This window comes from Kogia breviceps, chromosome 5, assembly GCF_026419965.1.
Source record: "Kogia breviceps isolate mKogBre1 chromosome 5, mKogBre1 haplotype 1, whole genome shotgun sequence".
In the NCBI taxonomy this organism is placed as follows: domain Eukaryota; kingdom Metazoa; phylum Chordata; class Mammalia; order Artiodactyla; family Physeteridae; genus Kogia; species Kogia breviceps.
This window is the reverse complement of record NC_081314.1, coordinates 17664319-17684546: the sequence shown is the minus strand read 5'-3', so window position 1 is coordinate 17684546 and position 20228 is coordinate 17664319. Positions and strand designations below refer to the sequence as shown.

General features: G+C 37.0%; 1 protein-coding gene across 5 annotated transcripts in view; it reads right to left on the bottom strand.

Moving 5' to 3' along the window:
• Nucleotides 1–20228, bottom strand: part of STAG1 (STAG1 cohesin complex component) — a 455106-nt gene that overhangs the window by 207139 nt on the left and 227739 nt on the right. For all 5 annotated transcript variants that reach the window (XM_059065085.2, XM_067033725.1, XM_067033728.1 and 2 more), the window contains one exon: nucleotides 1328–1404. In XM_059065085.2, the coding sequence (XP_058921068.1) occupies nucleotides 1328–1404 (77 nt within the window). The remainder of the gene's footprint in view (nucleotides 1–1327; nucleotides 1405–20228) is intronic.

The window sequence follows — 20228 nt, the reverse complement described above, 5'->3', positions numbered from 1 at the left end:
TTATTTTAGGCCAGGTTTTGGAATTTCAGAGCTTTTTGGATTACAGAAATGAAGACAAGTGATTATGGAGTATATCTTCATAGGTGACAATTTAAGGTCTCCCCTACCTCCCATAAAATGTGAATAAATAGTCTGACAGCCACTGACAGAATGTTTCTGTAAAACGTTTTCATACTGCTGCTAGAGTAAACGTGAACACCTGATGAGAAAGACATATATTAACAGCCTGTGCTTGAATGTTTGCTTTGACATGTGTTTGTAGTACTTTTTAAATTAAAAATAAACATTACTGCTACTACTAATAAAAAGCCTAACTCCATCTTACTAGAAGAGTGGACCTAGAAGAAAACCAATCTTTGTTGTTAGGGTTGAAAGTCAAGAAAAAAAGAACACCTAATTCAGAAAAATAGAAATCTTAATTAAATCAAAAGGCAGAACGTTAAAATTGGAATTGATGGTGGCCTAAAGCGTGACATGAATTGAGTTCACCATACATAAAATAAATAAAACTGTAAAAGTATTTCAACATTTACAGTGTAAAAATGCTTGAGTGAATATTTTAGTGAAAATGGAAAATCATGCAGAAAAAAAAATGGTTTCTGCATGATTAATTTGTGAAGACTAGTAAAGAAAACTTGTATTCTTAATGGAAATCAGATTATCTCGAGTGTCCCAAATAGAAGTTCAAGTTTTACACACACACACACACACACACACACACACACACAGAGAGAAAATGGGAAAGGGCGGGGGGGGGGGGAGGGGTGTGTGTGTGTGTGTGTATGTCAGTGGTGGGGATCCATGTAAAATAATTTTGGGAATTCTGGATTGAATTAAGTTAAGGAGATTTTTCTCCATTAGGATTTCTAAGAACCTTAAATAAGTTAATATGCTTTCACAATCTCTAAGGTAGGTATAATAGGCAGCCTGCTCACACTTCCTTGACCTCCAAACCCTTTTTTCTTTAAAGCATTTAACAAGACTAGTATTCTACAGAACATGAAATTGCTGGAGATGTATTTATAAATTCAGGAATTTTAGATGGTCTTCAAGAATGAATGTCAAGAGTCAACTCCTACTTCACACCATAAATTTTCTTATCCTTATCAGCTATCAGTCACTATTCAGTGCTACTACCTCCATGCAATGTAATAAAATTCCCAAATGAATGAGATTAATTTTGGAATTAATAGCATGGATTATCATATAAATGAGAAAACAGTATATCTTCTCTTATACTAAACACCAAGTCAAAACAAAACTTAAAATAACATTCACCATTTACAAGTGTAAGCAGGCAGTTCGTATAAATATTGAAATGCTATACCTCATCAAATTCTTCAGTCATTTTTCTGATGATTTCTGCATTCTGCATATTTCGAAACATCTCTATTCTCACAGTACCTGTGGAACAACAGATTTTATAGTTAATCTTTTTCTATCCCATGCTAAAAATTAAATTTAACCTGAGCACTGTTTGAAAAGTTTTATATGGAAGTGTTTGGGTTTTTCTTACTTCCCCCAAACTCCTATCTTTCTAAAGGAATTCCTTGTTTAAGAATTTAAAAGTTCTTTAGACATTAAAAAAACCCTGAATATCTCATGAATTAGATAAGTATAAGGAAAAATACTGAGAGAAGTGTTGAAGAAGGAAAAGACAAAGACATAAAACAATGAATTTATACAGCACGGAAGCCCCTAAAGATTGACTTAAATATATACTGGTGCTAACCAGACATATAGTTGGCTGCCTTAGTCTGAAAAACTTCCAAGTATAGAGCGTGTTATCTCCCTTCAAGGCTCCCTCTGATATTTTTTAATCATCAGAATATTCTTTGATAAATTAAAACTAAATGTCCCATAATCTAACAACACGTTTCAGTTAAATCTGTTTTTCTGAATATGAATAGTTGCTCAATAACTTCTACATAAGGATCAAACAATTAAAGAAAACGTTAACCTCTTTCAATATCTCATTCTTTCATAATACTTTTACTTTATTTTTATCTCAAATATGGTTATGTAAATATTATCACTCTTATGAGAATGAGTGATTTATACTGAAAACCTGTGTTAAAAATAACATTTAAAGAAACTGAAATAAGGTTCAAAATCAACTTAGGTACAAAGAATTCCGGCCTAATAATTAAATGAGGTTCAGTTTCAACTGTATAAGTGTAAAATACTCAAGTTAAAAATCACAAGAATAACAGTCAATGAATCAGTAAGAAAATAATTACTGTATAACCTCTAACAGGTTCCTTGCCAGTGATTACCAGCTCCAACTCAAATCACAATTAGGAATGTAGGTGGGAAGAGTCTCTGAAATGTACTGTACTCTTACAGGAAAGACCATGGAGCAGTAGGATAGCCACTAAAAGTCAAAGTATGATCTTAATTCAGAGTCCCAACAAAAACTACAATGGAACATTTGGCACTTACTAAACTCAATTTAACTGAATTAAAATCTATAAAATGAGAAAAATGCCCTATCTTTTAATCAGAATCATTTAAAAGCACAGTTTATTTACTGATACATAGATAGCTCTCATTCATTTTCTGGATGATGAATTAAGTACCACCAACAGATATACCTAATATTCATTCTTAGAGATGACGGTCTAGGTTGGAATGTGGATGAAAAGGAAAAATATTTTTAAAGAGTTCTTCCCCAACATGCAATTTTTGAAACAAAATGAGAAACTTTTTATCCTGATTTTATTTTTTTATGTGAAAAACAGTAATGTAGAGAGTATTCAACAGTGTTGAAGACAGGTTGTTTATGTACTACAATACAGCCTTTATTTTCAGAGGATTTTTAAAAATTAAAAAAACAAGAAATGTGCTAAACTGATAATTGTAACTAATCTCAAATAAAAGTAACTTTCTGTTAGACATTCTTAAAATCACTCAAAACAAAATTGTTTCTATTTAACCTTGCTTGGGTCATAAAATAGTCTGTCAATCTGAAATAAGATTCCCATAAATAGGCTTCAAACAGGACAGTTTCACACATATATGTTAAAATAAGTAAATAAAAAGGCCAATAAACATGAAACAAAACAAAAAAAAGATTCCCATAGATAAAAAGCATGTAATTTCAGGGGTTAATTCATGGTACTCTTGATAAGTAAAATTACATTCATAAGTACTAATAAAAAAGCAAAAGTAAAATTAGATGTTAAAATTTTCGAACATGGGAAGAATTAACTGCTCTTCTTAGGGAGATGGAAATATTTTATATTTTGAATGGAATGTCATTACATGGTTGTACGTATTTGTCAAAAGCCCATCTACCTGTATATACTGTGTGTGAATTTTAATGTACGGAAATTAGATCTTGGTAAAGTTGATTTTTTAAAAATTCAAGAAAAGGGACAACACTAATTCTACTACTTCATTAATATCACTCTTAAAATACTCCCAGTGTAAATAATGTTCAACTACTCTATATCCATGATTGACATGGCAGTTTTCATATTCAGTGGAGTCTTAACTATACTTTCAATAAAATAGCTATATTAGTTCATAAAGAGAGGACTATTTCACTGCATCAATTTAACGTGGTAAAGTGAAGGGCAACAAAACAGTAACTAGCATTAAAAGCAATATGAAAAAAACAAACTCATGCTTAGCATCTTTAAAGATGACTACAATATACAAATATCAATTACTAATAAAATAAAATCAGATGTTTAAAAGCCATAATTTTGAAAATGAACAGAAGCTTGTTATTAATTTTTCTTTTAAGGAAGAAATTCCTTATCCTGCCACAATGACTATTCCAAAGATTAGCCTATTTACTCATTTTCCAACTGTTCACTCTTCTCCAATTGGGTACCATAACTCTACGGAAACTGCTTCCTCACACCAGCTGTCTCCGAACTGCTACATCAAACAGTTTTTCCTTAGTAATAATCTATCTAATGTATTTAAAGAATTTGCTTATTTTATTGGTTCCCACAGCAGTATATATTTACACTATATGCTCTGATGACTTATTTTTATTTCTTTCACTTATTTTTAGTCATTAAACCTGAGTACATGTAATTTCTAAAGCTCCATCCAAGCATTCTTCTTTGCCCTTTTTTTTACATTTTCTAACCCGGAGATTGTCCCTACCTATCTAGCTCACCCACTAGAATAAAGTATGGCAGAGACCACTACTTACTGATCTTTGTATCCCCCATGAACCTTGAAAAATGCCTGACATGTTAAGCTCCTCTGTCCTATTAAGCTTTCCTTGACAAAGAAAATAATCCTGCTCTAATTCAACACTAATGTTCAAAATAAATTAAAAAGCTAATCTCAGTTCATCTTTGGATTCTTGTTTCTTAAGGGTGCATATTTCTAATAGAAGATTATCCTAAGATTATGGATAGTAAAGGTAAATAAAAAATCTGAAATGATTCAGATTCATGGAAAAAAAATATCTGAAAACAAAGAATAAAAGAGAAAAAGATCACCTTCCACTCTCTTAAATACTAAACAGTTATCTATGAGAATCCTAAAAGAATAAGCCACCAACATACATATTTCATATTAAAAAGTAAAAGTTCGCTTGAGCAGGCCCTCCTCACAAGATTGTACTTTTAATAAAGCAAAAGGAAGAACTTTCAAAATTGTCACTTTAAACTATGAATAATTTTAGACATGGAAGTAACATCAGAAAATTACCATCAAGTTCTTAATCATTTAAACTATGTCAAATGCTGGTAACAGCAGATATTGATACAATCCCTATGGTATGCAATTCGGCAAATGTCTACCAAAATTACAAATTTACATCCTCTTTTGTCTTGATATTGAACTTGTTGCAAAGTATGCATAAAATCACACATGTGCAAAATAATGAATATACAAGGTTATTCCCTGAAGCACTGTCTATAACAGTAAAATAGGAAAAAAACCCATATGCCCTTAAATAAGAATCTGATTAAATAAGTAAAAATGATGATGACAACGACAATGGTGGTGGCAGCCTATATCTGGGTGCTCACCATCTGTCAGGCATTGTGCTAAATAAGTGCTTAAACTTCCCAACAACCTTATTCAGAATACAATTTTTCTCCCATTTTACAGATGAGAAAATTGAGGCACCTAGAGATTTAGCAACTTGTAAAGAAGGTTTTCCAGCACCACATCCATGGCCTGCATGAAGGCAATCTGGCTATAGGTCCATGAAAACCACCACTTTTAATTGGCTCTTAAAATCAATGGAAGCCACGGAGACATAAAAAACAATAAAGCTGTCTATGACTGACACGAAAAGACCTGTAGGATACATTTACACCTGAAAAAAGAAGGGATAGGTTCCAGTTCAAGGTGGTGATGTAGGAAGACTCTGAACTCATCTTCTCCCATGAACAGAATTAGTCTAGTTACATGGAAAATTTTCCTCTTAAAAAAACATAAAGGCTGGCTGAATGACAATTATACATCAGGCAAACGAGAAGAAAACCACATCAAAGCAGGTAAGAGAGGCTGGCACAAAATTTTACCAAATATGGCACAAAATAAACCTGACGTACAGCACAGGGAACCACAAGTGGGAGGGAACTCAAAATCAGAGCTTCTCCCTGAGGACTGATGGGCTCAAACTCCACATCAGGAACCAAAAATTTTAAAGACATGCACTTGAGAGATAAGCCAACCCCCCGCACCCCAGCCAAAACATTTAATTTTGAAAACCAACAGAGCCTCACATCCTGAGACCCACCATATTGGACAACACCAATCTGGTAGAAAGCTCTTAAACGGCCTGCAAAACTTGGACTCATCCACCCAGGGCCCAGCTCAGAGGCAGCCTAAGGCAACTCAACTTGAACTGAATACAGATCAACTGCTTACATTAAAACCATGGCCTAAGGGGCAGGCATCCAATTTAACACACACATCTAGGAGCCTGCTGAAACACTCTCTGGGGATGGAGAATGGCAGGCACCATCTCACACTTTCCCTTCGCTGTGCTCCAGAGCACCAATATTTCCCGAAAGGGAGATACTACATGTGCCTGGTGCCCTAATTTTTCCAGCTGCTGCCCAGGATATGATTCTTGATCGCCTGGCTCTAAAGGCCAGGGGAGCTTGCATTCCTGATCACATGCAACTGTAATAATCAGTGTCACCCAGAATGGAGCTCATACCCATCTGGTGCCCTGATTTTTGTGACTGCTACCAGGGATCACCTTTACTTCACCTGGCTTTGGTGGCCAGTGGGGCTGACATTTGTAGGTACTGCAACACTGTAACCAATGAAGAAAGAGTTCTAAACCAGCTACCACCTCCAGGGCACAGCAAGAGGCAACAGATCCAAGAACTGTCTTTCTGTGAAAGAGACCTATTAGCTAAACATTATGACTGTGGCTTGAGGGGCAGGGTTCTCTTTAAACACGCATCTAGGGGTTGACTGAAATCCTTTTCAACGATTTCAGAGGGTGGGCACTATCTTCACACTCACTCTCTGCAGTGTTCCAGAGCACCAGTGTCTCCTGGTGAGAAGCTTTACATGCATCTGGTACCCAGGTTTTTGTGCCTAATACCTGGGACATTTTGCAACTGGAGCCCAGGGCTCCCTGATCACCGGGATCTGGTTGCAAAAGGGGCTTGGGTACCTGGGTTCCATGGGACTGTGGCAATTAGGGGGATGGTTCTGGGCAGGTTACCACACGTAGCTCACTGCACAGACAGCTGGCTGAAGCACATTTCCCAGTCTATGAAAGAGGCCACTTTGCTTCTCCTGCAGCTTTGGATTGAGAAGGAGGTTTCAGGGTTCTTTTTAACATCTTTATTGGAGTATAATTGCTTTACATTGTTGTGTTAGTTGCTGCTGTATAACAAAGTGAATCAGCTATATGTATACATATATCCCCATATCCCTTCCCTCTTGCTTCTCCCTCCCTCCCTCCCTCTCCCACCCCTCTAGGCAGTCACAAAGCACTAAGCTGATCTCCCTGTGCTATGCGGCTGCTTTCCACTAGCTATCTATTTTACATTTGGTAGTGTATATACGTCAACAGGATTCAGGTTTGACACACATGCAGTGGCATATGGAGCGGCTCTAAAGGAACACAGACTGTGTATGTCACTTTGGCACTCTCCTTTTGCCTTGCTCCAGCTCACTGTTATCTCCTACAAAGAAGTTATACACTCATCTGAAGCTCTGATTTTTCTGACTGCTGCCCAAGGTATACTTCCAGATTGCCTGGCTCTGGTAATCAGTGGGGCTTATGCTTGCAGCCTTTCAGGACTACATATATTATATCTACATACTTTTAAAAACGTCTAGCTTGGGTTTCCCTGGTGGTGCAGTGGTTGGGAGTCTGCCTGCCGATGCAGGCGACACGGGTTTGTGCCCCTGTCTGGGAAGATCCCACATGCCGCAGAGCGGCTAGGCCCTTGAGCCATAGCCGCTGAGCCTGCGCGTCCGGAGCCTGTGCTCTGCAACAGGAGAGGCCACAGCAGTGAGAGGCCCATGTACCGCAAAAAACAAACAAACAAACAAAACACCCCAAAACGGCTAGCTGGTGGCTTGGCTTCTAGTCAGTCTGAATCTAGGTGCTGAAATCTTCCACTTTGGGACAGTGACAGGCCTTGGCACATCCTCAACTACTGGGAGCTATTAAAAATATATTAGGATGCTTGCACAAGCAAAGGTTTGAGACATGACCAATAGTTGGGGCAAGGCTGAACAAAAAGGTTCATCTCCCTACACAAGGCTACTCCTTCAAGACTGGGAGGGGGTGGTTGTTTTATCCACTGTATATAAACCAATAGAGAGAGTCAAGCAAAATGAAGAAACAGAGGAGTATGTTCCAAATGAAAGAACAACAAAACTTCAGGAAAAAAAAAAACTTTAATGAAATAGAGATAAATATTTTACCTGATAAAGTAATGATCATTTGATATACACCAAATGGGGGAGAAATGGATAAATACAGTGAGAACTTCAACAAAGAGACGGAAAACATAAAAAAGCACCAATACAATTCACAGAGATGAAGAACACAATAACTGAATTGAAAAGTACACTAGATGGGTTCAAGACTAAATGAAACAAAAGAAAAAAATCAATCAACTTGAAGACAAGGCACTAGAACTTACCAAATCACAGCAACAAAAAGAAAAAGGTCAAAGGCAGCTTAAGTGACGCACGGGATGATACTAAACGTACTAACATTCACATTTTAGGTCTCCTAGAAGAAGAAGAAGGAGAGAAAGGGGCAGAAAACAGACATTCAAGTCCAAGAAGCCTAGAGAGCTCCAAAAAAGATGAACTGAAAATGGCTCACAGTAAGGCACATTATAAATAAAATGTCAAAAGTTAAAGACAAGAAGATAATATTTAAAACAATGAGAAAAACAACTAGCTATATACAAGGAACTCCCATGACACTATAAGCACACTTTTTAGCAAAAACTCTGCAGGCCAGAAAGGAATGCATGATATATTCAAAGTGCTGAAATAAAACTTCCAACCAAGAATACTATACCTGGCAGAGTTCTCATTCAGAATTCAAGGAGGGAGCGTTTTTCAGAGATTCAAAAGCTAAGGAGTCCATCACTACTAAACCAGCCTATAAGAAATGTTAAATGGATGTCTTTAAGCTGAAAGGAAAGGGCACTACTTAGTTATCACAACACATATGAAAGAATAAATCTCACTTAAAAGTAAATATATAGTAAAGTAGTGGATTAATGACTTATGAAGCTAATATTAAGGCTAAAAGACAAAAGTAATAAAAATAAGCACAACAATAATTAGTTAAGGGATACATAGAATTTTTAAAATGTAACATGAAAAATATAAAATGTGCACAGTGCAAAGAGAGTAAAAATGTTAAGCTTTAAAACAGGATGAATGAAACTTAAGTTGTTACCAACTTAAAATGCTGTTGTAAGTGTCATGACAACCCAAAGCAAAAACCTATAGTATAAATACACAGAAGATAAAAAGAAAGAAATATACACATATCGCTGAAGAAAGTCATCAAACTACTCGGTTGGCCAAAAAGTTCATTATGGAAAAATGTTACGGAAGATGTTAACATGTTACAGAAAAACCTGAATGAACTTTTCGGCCAACCAAATACAAAGTAGGAGAGGCAGAAAAGAAAAAAGGAACAAAGAGTAACTATAAAAACAACTAGGAAACAATTAACAAAATAGTAATAAACACACACCTATCAGTAACTACTTTAAATGTAAAAGGACTAAATTCTCCAATCAAAAGACATGGAGTAGATATAAGTGAATAAAAACACAAGTCCCATCTATATGCTGCCAACATGAGGCACACTTTAGATGTAAGGACACACACAGACTGACGTAAAGGGATGGAAAAAAGATATTCCATGCAAACGGAAACTAAAAGAAAGCTGCAGTAGATATATATATACATATACATATATATATCTATATATATATCTATATATATACCACACGTAACAAACTTAAGAGAAAATTAATGGTATAGATATAATAAAAAATAATAGTAAAGGAGTTGTCCAACAAAAGGATATAACATTTGAAAATATTTATGAACCAAACATATAAAGCAAATATTAAAAGAACCAAAGGGAGAAAGAGAAAGCAATACAATTATAGAAGACTTTCATACCCTACTTAAACCAACAGACAGATCATCCAGACAGAAAATCAATAAGAAAACTGCCTTAAATGACATTAGACCAAATGGACGTAACACATATTTATAAAACATTCCATCCAAAATCAACAAAACACACAGGGAACATTTTCTAAGATAGATCATATGTTTGCCCACAAAACAGTCTTAATAAATTTAAGAGGACTCAAGTTTTGGCTGAAAAGATGGCAGAGTAGAAGGACATGAGCTCACCCCTTCTGACAAAAACACCAAGATAACAACTAAATGCTGAATAACCATTGACAAAAACCAGAAAACAAAACAAAACAAAACAAAAACCTAGAACACTGGAAGGAAGCTGCCAAAAAAGGTACCCTACATCCAAAGACAAAGAAGAAGTGACGGGACAGGAGAAAGGGCACAATCGTGATAAAATCAAATCTCATACCTGCCGTGTGGGTGACCCACAAACTGGAAAATAATTATATCACAGAAGTTCTCTCACAGGAGTAAAAGTCCTGAGCCCATGTCAGACTCCCAGCATTGGTGTCTGGCAAAAACAGGAGGAGCCCCCAGAGAATCTGGCTTTGAAGGCCAGCAGGGTTTGATCATAGAAATTCCATAATACTGGGAAAACAGAAACTCCTTTAAGAGGGTGCACACAAGGTCCCGTGTGCAACAGGACCCAGGGAAAAAAGCAGTGACCTCAAAAGAGACTGGGCCAGACCTAACTGTTAGTATTAGATGATCTCCTGTGGAGTCGAGAGTGAGGCTGTGGCTCATTGCTGGGACAAAGACACTGGGAGTGGCGGTTTTGGCAAGTACTCATTGGTATAAGCCCTCCTGGAGGCCACCATTTCCTCCTGAAGATCTAGCCCCACCCAAAAGCCCATAGGCTCCATTGCTGGGAGGCCTCAGGCCAAACAACCAACAGGGCAAGAACACAGCCCCACCCATCCACAGACAGTCTGCATAAAGTCTTCCTGAGTTCAGCCCTTCCCACCAGAGGAACCATACCCAGCTCCACCCATCAGTGGGCAGGAGGCCCACAAGGATGCGTACACAAGCGTCTTAGCCTCATCCACCACAGGCGCAGACAGGAGAAGCAAAATCAACTACAATCCTGCAGCATGCGAAACAGAAACGGCAATCACAGAAAGTTAGACAAAGTGAGATGGTAGAGGGATATGTCCCAGATAAAGGAACAAGATAAAACCCCAGAAGAACAATTAAGTGAAGTGGAGATACGCTATCTACCAGAAAAAGAATTCAGAGTAATGAGACGGAAAATGCTCCAAGATCTCCAAAAAAGAATGGAGGCACAGATTGAGAAGACACAAGAAATATTTAACAAAAACCTAGAATAAGCACAGAACAAACAGATGAACTATACAATAAGTGAAATGAAAAATACAATAGAAAAAATCAATAGGAGAGTGAGGCAGAGTGAGCTGAAAGACAGAATGGTGGAAATCAGTGCCGTGGAACAGAATAAAAAAAAAAAAAGAAAAGAAACGAGGACAGTCTCAGAGACCTCTGGGATAACATTAAACGCACAAACATTGGTATTATATTATAGGAGTCCCAGAAGGAGGAGAGAGAGAGTAAGGACATGAGAAACTATTTGAAGAGATAATAGCTGAAAACTTCCCTAACAAGGGAAAGGAAACAGTCACCCAAGTCCAGGAAACACAGAGAGTGCCAGGCAAGATAAACCCAAGGAGGAATACGCTGAGAAACACAGTAACCAAGTTGACAAAAGTTAAAGACAAAAAATATATATATTAAAAGTAAAATGTGAAAAGCAACAAACAACATACAAAAGAAAAAGAACTCCCATAAGGTTATCAGCTGATTTCTCAGCAGAAACTCTGCAGGCAAGAAGAGAGTGGCATGATATATTGGGTTGGCCAAAAAGTGCCTTTGGTTTTTAAGTAAAAATAAAAGACACATTTTTCATTTTCACCAATAATTCTATTGAACAACAGATTCATCCCTTTGTTCCACTACCTTCTGCCATTTCTCAGGCAACTTAATTCCATCTTCCCAAAACTTTTTATCTTTTTGAGCAAAGAACTGTTCCAGGTGCCTTTTACAGTCTTCCAGGGAATTGAATTTTTTTCCATCAAGAGAATTTTGCAGTAATCCAAAGGTGCAATGTCTGGTGAATACAGTGGGTGAATCAGAACTTCCCATACAAGCTGTAATAGTTTTTGCCTGGTCATCAAAGACATGCACGGTCTTGCGTTATCCTGATGGAAGATTATGCGTTTTCTGTTGACTAATTCTGAACACTTTTCATCAAGTGCTGCTTTCAGTTGGTTTAATTGGGAGTAGTACTTGTTGGAATTAATTGTTTGGTTTTCTGGAAGGAGCTCATAATAGAGGACTCCTTTCCAATCCCACCACATACACAACATCACCTTCTTTGCATGAAGATCAGCCTTTGGTGTGGTTGTTGGTGGTTTATTTCGCTTGCCCGACAATCTCTTCCACTCCACATTATTATCCAGTAACCAATTTTCATTGCCCGTCAAAATTAGTTTTAAAAATGAAACGTTTTCATTAAATTGCAGTAGAGAATCACATGTGGAAATAGGGTTAAGAAAGTTTTTTTCATTTAACTTATGTGGAACCCAAACATCACAGCGATTCACATAACCAAGCTGGTGCAAATGATTTTCAACACTTGATTTGGATATTGTGACTATGTCGGCGACCTCCCGCATGGTATACCGTTGAAATTTCCAGCACAAAACTTCGCAAACCACCTTTGACATGTTCAATCAGACACAGCATCTTCTCCATACACTGCACAAATTTTTTTAGTGTTTCTGTTGCATTTTTACCTTTCTTGAAATAATAAATCATAATATGCAGAAAATGTTGCTTTTTTTCTTCCATCTTCAATATTAAAATGCTACACAAAAATTCACCAATTTTTATAAGTCTTTTTTAAAATGCACGCTGATATGACAGCTGTCAAATACAATTGAACAAAACTGTTTTGAATGAAGTTAAAGCCAACTAAGTGCTACTAGAGCCATCTTACAGAAAAAACTGAACAAACCTTTTGGCCAACCCAATATTTAAAGTGATGAATGGGGAAAACCTACAACCAAGAATATGCTACCCTGCAAGTCTCATTCAGATTCCATGGAGAAATCAAAAGCTAAGAGAATTCAGCACCACAAGACCACCTTTACAACAAATGCTAAAGGAACTTTTCAAAGTGAAAAAGAAAAGGCCACTCCTACAAACAAAACTACTAATAGAAAAGCTCACTAGTAAAAGCAAACATAAAATAAAGGTAGGAAATCATCTGCACACAAATATGGTATCAAAACCAGCAACTGTGAGACGAGAACACAAATGCAGGATACTGGAAATGCATTTAAAATTAAAAGACCAGCAACTTAAAACAATCTTGTTTATATATAGGCTGTTATATCAAAATCTCACTGTAACCACAAACTGCAACTCTACAATAGATACACATACAAAAAAGAAAAAAGAACCAAAACACAACACTGAAGTTAGTCATCAAATCAGAACAGAAGACAACAAAAGAGGAAGGGGAAAAAAAAGACCCACAAAAAGAAATCCAGAATATTTAAGAAAATGGCAATAGGAACATACATACCAATAATTACCTTAAATGTAAATGGATTAAATTCTCTAAGCAAACAAAAGACACAGACAAGCTGAATGGATACAAAAATAAGACCTGTACACATGCTGTCTACAAGAGACCCACTTCAAATCTAGGGACACATACAGACTAAAAGTAAGGGGATGGAAAAAGGTATTCCATGCAAATGAAAATCAAAAGAAAGCTGGAGTAGCAATACTCATATCAGACAAAATAGACTTTAAAATAAAGACTATTACAAGAGACAAACAAGGATACTACGTAATAATCAGAGGATCAGTTCAAGAAGATGTAACAATTGCAAATATATATGCACCCAGCACAGCAGCACCACAATATATAAAGCAAATACTAACAGCCATAAAAGGAGAAATCGACAGTAACACAACAATAATGGTGGACTATAAGACCCCACTTTCATGAATGGACAGATCATCCACACAGAAGATCAACAAGGAAACACAGGCCTTAAATTTCACATTAGACCAAATTGATATTTATAGAGTATTCCATCGAAAAGCAGCAAGATATACATTCTTCTCAAGTGCACATGGAACATTCTCAAGGACTGATCACATGATAGGTCACAAAGCGAGCCTTGGTAAATTTAAGAAAATTTATATCGTATCAAGCACCTTTTCTGACTACGATTATGAGATTAGAAATCATTTATAAGAAAAAAACTATAAAAAACACAAACACATGGAGGCTAAACAATATGCTACTAAAGAACCATTGGATTAGTGAAGAATCAAACAGGAAATAAAAAGATACATAAAGACAAATGAAATGAAAGCACGATGATCCAAAACCTATGGGACGCCATAAAAGCAGTTCTAAGAGGGAATACAATCTTACCTCATGAAATAAGAAAAATCACAGGTAAACAACCTAATCTTATACCTAACAGAACTAGAGAAAGAACAAACAAAATCCAGACTTAGTAGAAGGAAAGAAATCATAAAGATCAGAGCAGAAATAAATGAAATAAAAATGAAGACAACAACAGACAAGATCAATGAAACTAAAAGCTGGAATGCAAGGATTTCTCATTATCTCTGCAAATCAATCAACGTGATACGCTACATCAACAAACTAAAGAATAAAAACCATATGATCATCTCCATAGATGCAGAAAAAGCTTTTGACAAAATTCAACACCAACTCTCCAGAAAGGGGCATAGAGGAAACACACCTCAACATAATAAAGGCCATATATGACAAATCTACAGCTAACATCATACTCAATGGTGAAAAGCTAAAAGCATTTCCTCTAAGATCAGGAATAAAACAATGATGTCCACTCTTGTAACTTTTATTCAACAGTTTTGGAAGTCCTAGGCATGGCAATCGGACAAGAAAAAATAAATAAAAGGAATCCATATTAGAAAAGAAGACTTAAAATGTAACTATCTGCAGATGACATGATCCTATACATGGAATATCCTAAATATGCTACCAGAAATCTATTAGAGGTCATCAATGAACTCAGTAAAGTTGTAGTATACAAAATTAATATGCAGAAATCTGTTACACTTCTATACATTAACAATGAAAGACTAGAAAAAGAAATTAAAGAAACAATCCTATTTACCATAGCATCAAAAAGAATAAAATACCTAGGAATAAAACTACCTAAGGACACAAAAGACCTGTATTCTGAAACTTATAAGACACTGATGATAGAATTGACAATGACACAAACAGACGGAAAGATATACCATGTTCTTGGGTTGGAAGAATCAATATTGTTAAAACGACCCAAGGCAATCTACAGATTCAGTGCAATTCCTATCAAATTACCCATGGTATTTTTCACATAAACTACAACAAAAAAATCTTAAAATTTGTATGGAGACACAAAAGACCCTGGATAGTCAAAGCAATCTTGAGAAAGAAAAACGGACCAGGAGAAATCAGGTGCTCTGACTTAAGACTATATTAGAAAGCTACAGTCATGCAAACAGTATAGTACTGGCAGAAAAACAGACATATAGATCAATGATAACAGGATAGAAAACCCAGAAATAAAATTACACACCTATGGCCAATTAACCTACAACAAAGGGGGCAAGACTAAACAATGGAGAAAACACAGTATCTTCAATAAATGGTGCTGGGAAAACTGGACAGCTAAATGTAAATAAATGAAATTACAACATTCTTTAACCATACACAAAAATAAACTCAAAATGGATTAGAGAGGGTCCTGGGCCTGGCAGGCAGCCAGTGGTTTTGCATCAGAGGCCCACAGCAAAGTTATTTTTGACTTCAGTCTCACATCTTTCTGCTTTTTAAAAATACCAAGCCAGGGGGCGGAGTCAAGATGGCATTAGGGGCGGACATGGCGTTCGCATCTCCCCACAACTAGGGCACCTGCAGGACGCTGGTGGGGGGACCTCGACACCTAAGGAGACAGGAGGAATCACCGAGTGACTGAGTAGGACGAGGGAGGAATTTGGGGGGAAGAGAAGTGGAGAGGCTGAACAAGACTGGTGCCCCTGAGGGGCAGCTGGGAGGGAGGAGGGGTTCCCATGCCTGGAGGACCCTTGGGGGCTCGATGGATCAGGGCGAAGAGCGCCTACTGTCTCACCTGCCCAACTGGGACTCAGGAAGGCTGTGGGGCTCCTGGGCTGGGTCCTTTGCCCTCCAAAGCCTCTTCTGGATCCCATTGGTCCCAGGGGCACAGGAGGGAGATAGGGGGTGGGGGGAGAAGAGAAGAAGCAGGTGGAAAGGGCCCTCTGGGAATGGAGGATCATGGGAGGTGAGAAGGGCATTTCCCCCGCCCACTCGGAAGGCTGCTGGGCTCCCCGGCCTGGTCCCCGTTCTCTGGGGGCCCCTCCAGCCTCATGGGTCCTAGGGTCGTGGGAAGGAAGGAGGAGAGGGGAAGAGGAGGTGAGGCAGCTGGTGGAGTGGGGAGGGACCACATTTGTGATAAAAACTCTCCAGAAAGTGGGAATAGAGGGAACCTACCTTAACATAATAAAGGCCATATATGACAAACCCACAGCAAACATAATACTGATTGGTGAAAAAAATGAAAGTATTTCCACTAAGATCAGGAACAAGACAAGGATGTCCACTCTCGCGACTCTTGTTCAACATACTTTTGGAAGTTCTAGCCAAAGCAATCAGAGAATAAGAAGAAATAAAAGAAATACAAATTGGAAAAGAAGTAAAACTGTCACTGTCTGCAGATAACATGATAATATACAGAGAAAATAGTAAAGATGCCAACAGAAAACTACTAAAGTTAATCAACAAATCTGGTAACGTTACAGGATACAAAAGCAATGCACAGAAATCTCTAACATTCCTATATAGTAACAATGAAAAATGAGAAAGAGAAATTAAGGGAACAATCCCATTTACCACCACAATAAAAAGTAAAATGCCTAGGAATAAACATAACCAAAGGAGGAAAAAGATTTGTACTCAGAAAACTATAAAACACTGATGAAAGAAATCAAAGATGACATAAACAGATGGAAAAATATACCTTGTTCTTGGACTGGAAGAATCAATATTGTGAAAATAACTATACTACCCAAAGCAATTCACAGATTCAATGCAATCCCTATCAAACTACTAATGGCATTCTTCACAGAATTAGAACCAATTTTACAGTTTGTATGGAAACACGAAAGACCCCACATAGCCAAAGCAATCTTGAGAAAGAAAAATGGAGCTGGAGAAATCAGGCTCCCCAACTACAAACTATACTATCAAGCCACAGTAATAAAGACAGTATGGTACTGGCACAAAAACAGAAATACAAATCAATGCAACAGGATAGAAAGCCCACAGATAAACCCACATACATATGGTCACCTTATCTCTGACAAAGGAGTCAAGAATATACAATGGAGAAAAGACAGTGTCTTCAATAAGTGGTGCTGGGGAAACTGGACAGCTACATGTCAAAGAATGAAATTAGAATGCTACCTAACACCATACACAAAAATAAACTCAAAATGGATTAAATCCCTAAATGTAAGACCAGAACACCATAAAACTCTTAGAGGAAAACACAGGAAAAACACTCTTTGACATAAACCACAGCCAAGATCCTGTTTGACCCACCTCCTGGAGTAATGGAAATAAAAACAAAACTAAACAAATGGGAACTAATTAAGCTTGAAAACTTTTGCACAGCAAAGGAAAAGATAAACAAAACGAAAAGACAATCCTCAGAATGGGAGAAAATATTTGCAAATGAAACAACGGACAAAGGATTAATCTCTAAAATATACAATCAGCTCATGGAGCTCAATATCAAAAAAACCCCAAACAACCCAATTAAAAAATGGGCAGAAGACAAAACAGACATTTCACCAAAGAAGACATACAGATGGTCAACAGGCACATGAAAAGATGCTCGACATCATTAATTATTAGAGAAATGCAAATGAAAACTACAATGAGGTGTCGCCTCACATGGTCAGAACAGCATAATCAAAAAATCTACAAAAACAAATGCTGGAGAGAGTGTGGAGAAAAGGGAACCCTTTTGTACTATTGGTGGGAATGTAAATTGATACAGCCACTATGGAGAACAGCATGGAGGTTCCTTAAAAAAATAAAAGTAGAACTACCATATGACCCAACAATGCCACTACTGGGCACATACCTGGAGGAAACCATAATCCAAAAAGACACACATACCCCAATGTTCACTGCAGCACTATTTACAATAGCCAGGTCATGGAAACAACCTAACTGTTGACACAGATGAATGGATAGAGAAGATGTGGGGTGTGTGTGTGTAAACACACACACACACACACACACACACACACACACACACACACACAAAATGGAATATTACTCAGCAATAAAAAAGAACGAAATTGGGTCATTTGTAGAGATGTGGATGAACCTAAAGTCTGTCATACAGAGTGAAGTAAGCCAGAAAGAGAAAAAAATACCGTATATTAACACATATATGTGGAATCTACAAAAATGACAGAGATGAACCTACTTCCAGGGCAGGAACAGAGATGTAGATGTAGAGAATGGATATGCGGACACGGGGCGGAACGGGAGGGTGGGACGAATTGGGAGATTAGGTTTAACATAAATACAGTACCATATGTAAAACAGATAGCTAGTGGGAACCTGCTGTATAGCACAGGGAACACAGCTCAGTGCTCTGTGACGACCTAGATGGGTAGGTGGGTGGGGATGGTGGTAGGGATTTCCAAGAGGGAGGGTATATAGGTATACATATGGCTGATTTATTTTGTTATGCATCAGAGACTAACAGAACATTGTGAAGCAGTTTTAGTCCAATGGGGGAAAAGAAAAAGAATTCTGGAGATGAAAAAAAAAAATCCTTTATAATCACAAGGCAAAAAAAATAGGGGTTACAGAAATATTTTAATTTTTCTACCCATATCAGAAAAAAATTTTTCATTAAGTTTTTGTTGAAGTATAATTGACTTACAGTGTTGTGTTGATTTCTGCTGTGCAGCAAAGTAATTCAGTTATACATACATATACTTTTTTAAATACTCTTTTCCATTATGTTTATCACAGAATACTGAATATAGTTCCCTATGGTATACAGTAGGACCTTCTTGTTTATATGTACAATCTAAAATATGACACAAATGAACCTATCTACAAAACAGAAACAGACTCACGGAAATAGAGAACAGACTTGTGGTTGCCAAAGGGGAGGGCAGGTAGGGGAGGGATGCATGGGGAGTTTGGAGTTAGCAGATGAAAAAAAAAAAAATTTAGGCCATGAAAATTGATTAAGTTTTGCCTACACAGAAAGAAAAATAAATTGTTTCAGTATTTAAAGTTACAAAAATAAATAAATAATAAAAATACCAAGCCGTGGAAGAAAAAAAAGGACTACAGACCTAAATTTAAGACCAGATAGTATAAAACTTCTAGAGAAAAAAGAAAGGCAGAACACTATCTGACATAAATCACAGTAACATCTTTTCTTCCATAAAACAAAAATAAACAAATGGGACCTAATTAAACTCAAAAGCTTTTGCACAGCAAAGGAAACCATAAACAAAGTGAAAAAACCCACAGAATGGGAGAAAATATTTACAAATGATGTGACTGACAAGGGATTAGTCTCCAAAATTAACAAATAGCTCATGAGGCTCAACATCAAAAACAACAAATGAACAAACAAACAACAACAAAAAAACAACCAATCAAAAACTGGGCAGACCTAAATAGACATTTCTTTCTCCAAAGAAGACATACAGATGGCCAACAGGCTCATGAAAAGATGCTCAACATTGCTAATTATTAGAGAAATGCATATAAAAACTACAAGGAGATATCACCTCACACCGGTCAGAATGGCCATCATCAAAAAATCTACAAACAATAAATGCTGGAGACGGTGTGGAGAAAAGGGAACCCTCCTGCACTGTTGGTGGGAAGTTAAATTGATACAGCCACTATGGAGAACAGTATGGAGGTTCTTTAAGAAACTAAAAATAGAATTACCATATGATCCAGCAATCTCACTCCTGGGAATATATGTGGAGAAAAACATGGTTCAAAGGGTACATGCATCCGAATGTTCACTGCAGCATTGTTTACAATATTCAAGACATGGAAGCAACCTAAATGTCCATCGAAAGAGGAATGGATACAGAAAATGTGGTACATACATACCATGGAACATTATTCAACCATTAAAAAGAATGAAATAATGCTGCCTGCAGCAACATGGATAGACGTGGAGATTACCATATGAGTGAAGGAAGTCAGACAGAGAAAGAGAATATACGATATCACTTATAACTCGAATCTTAAAAAAATGATACAAATGAACTTATTTACAAAAGAGAACAGACTCACAGACTTCGAGAACGAACTTCTGCTTCCCTGGGGGAAGGGTCAGGGGAGGGACAGATCAGGAGTTTGAGACTGACATACACACACTGCTACATTTAAAATAGATAACTAACAAGGATCTACTGTATAGCACAGG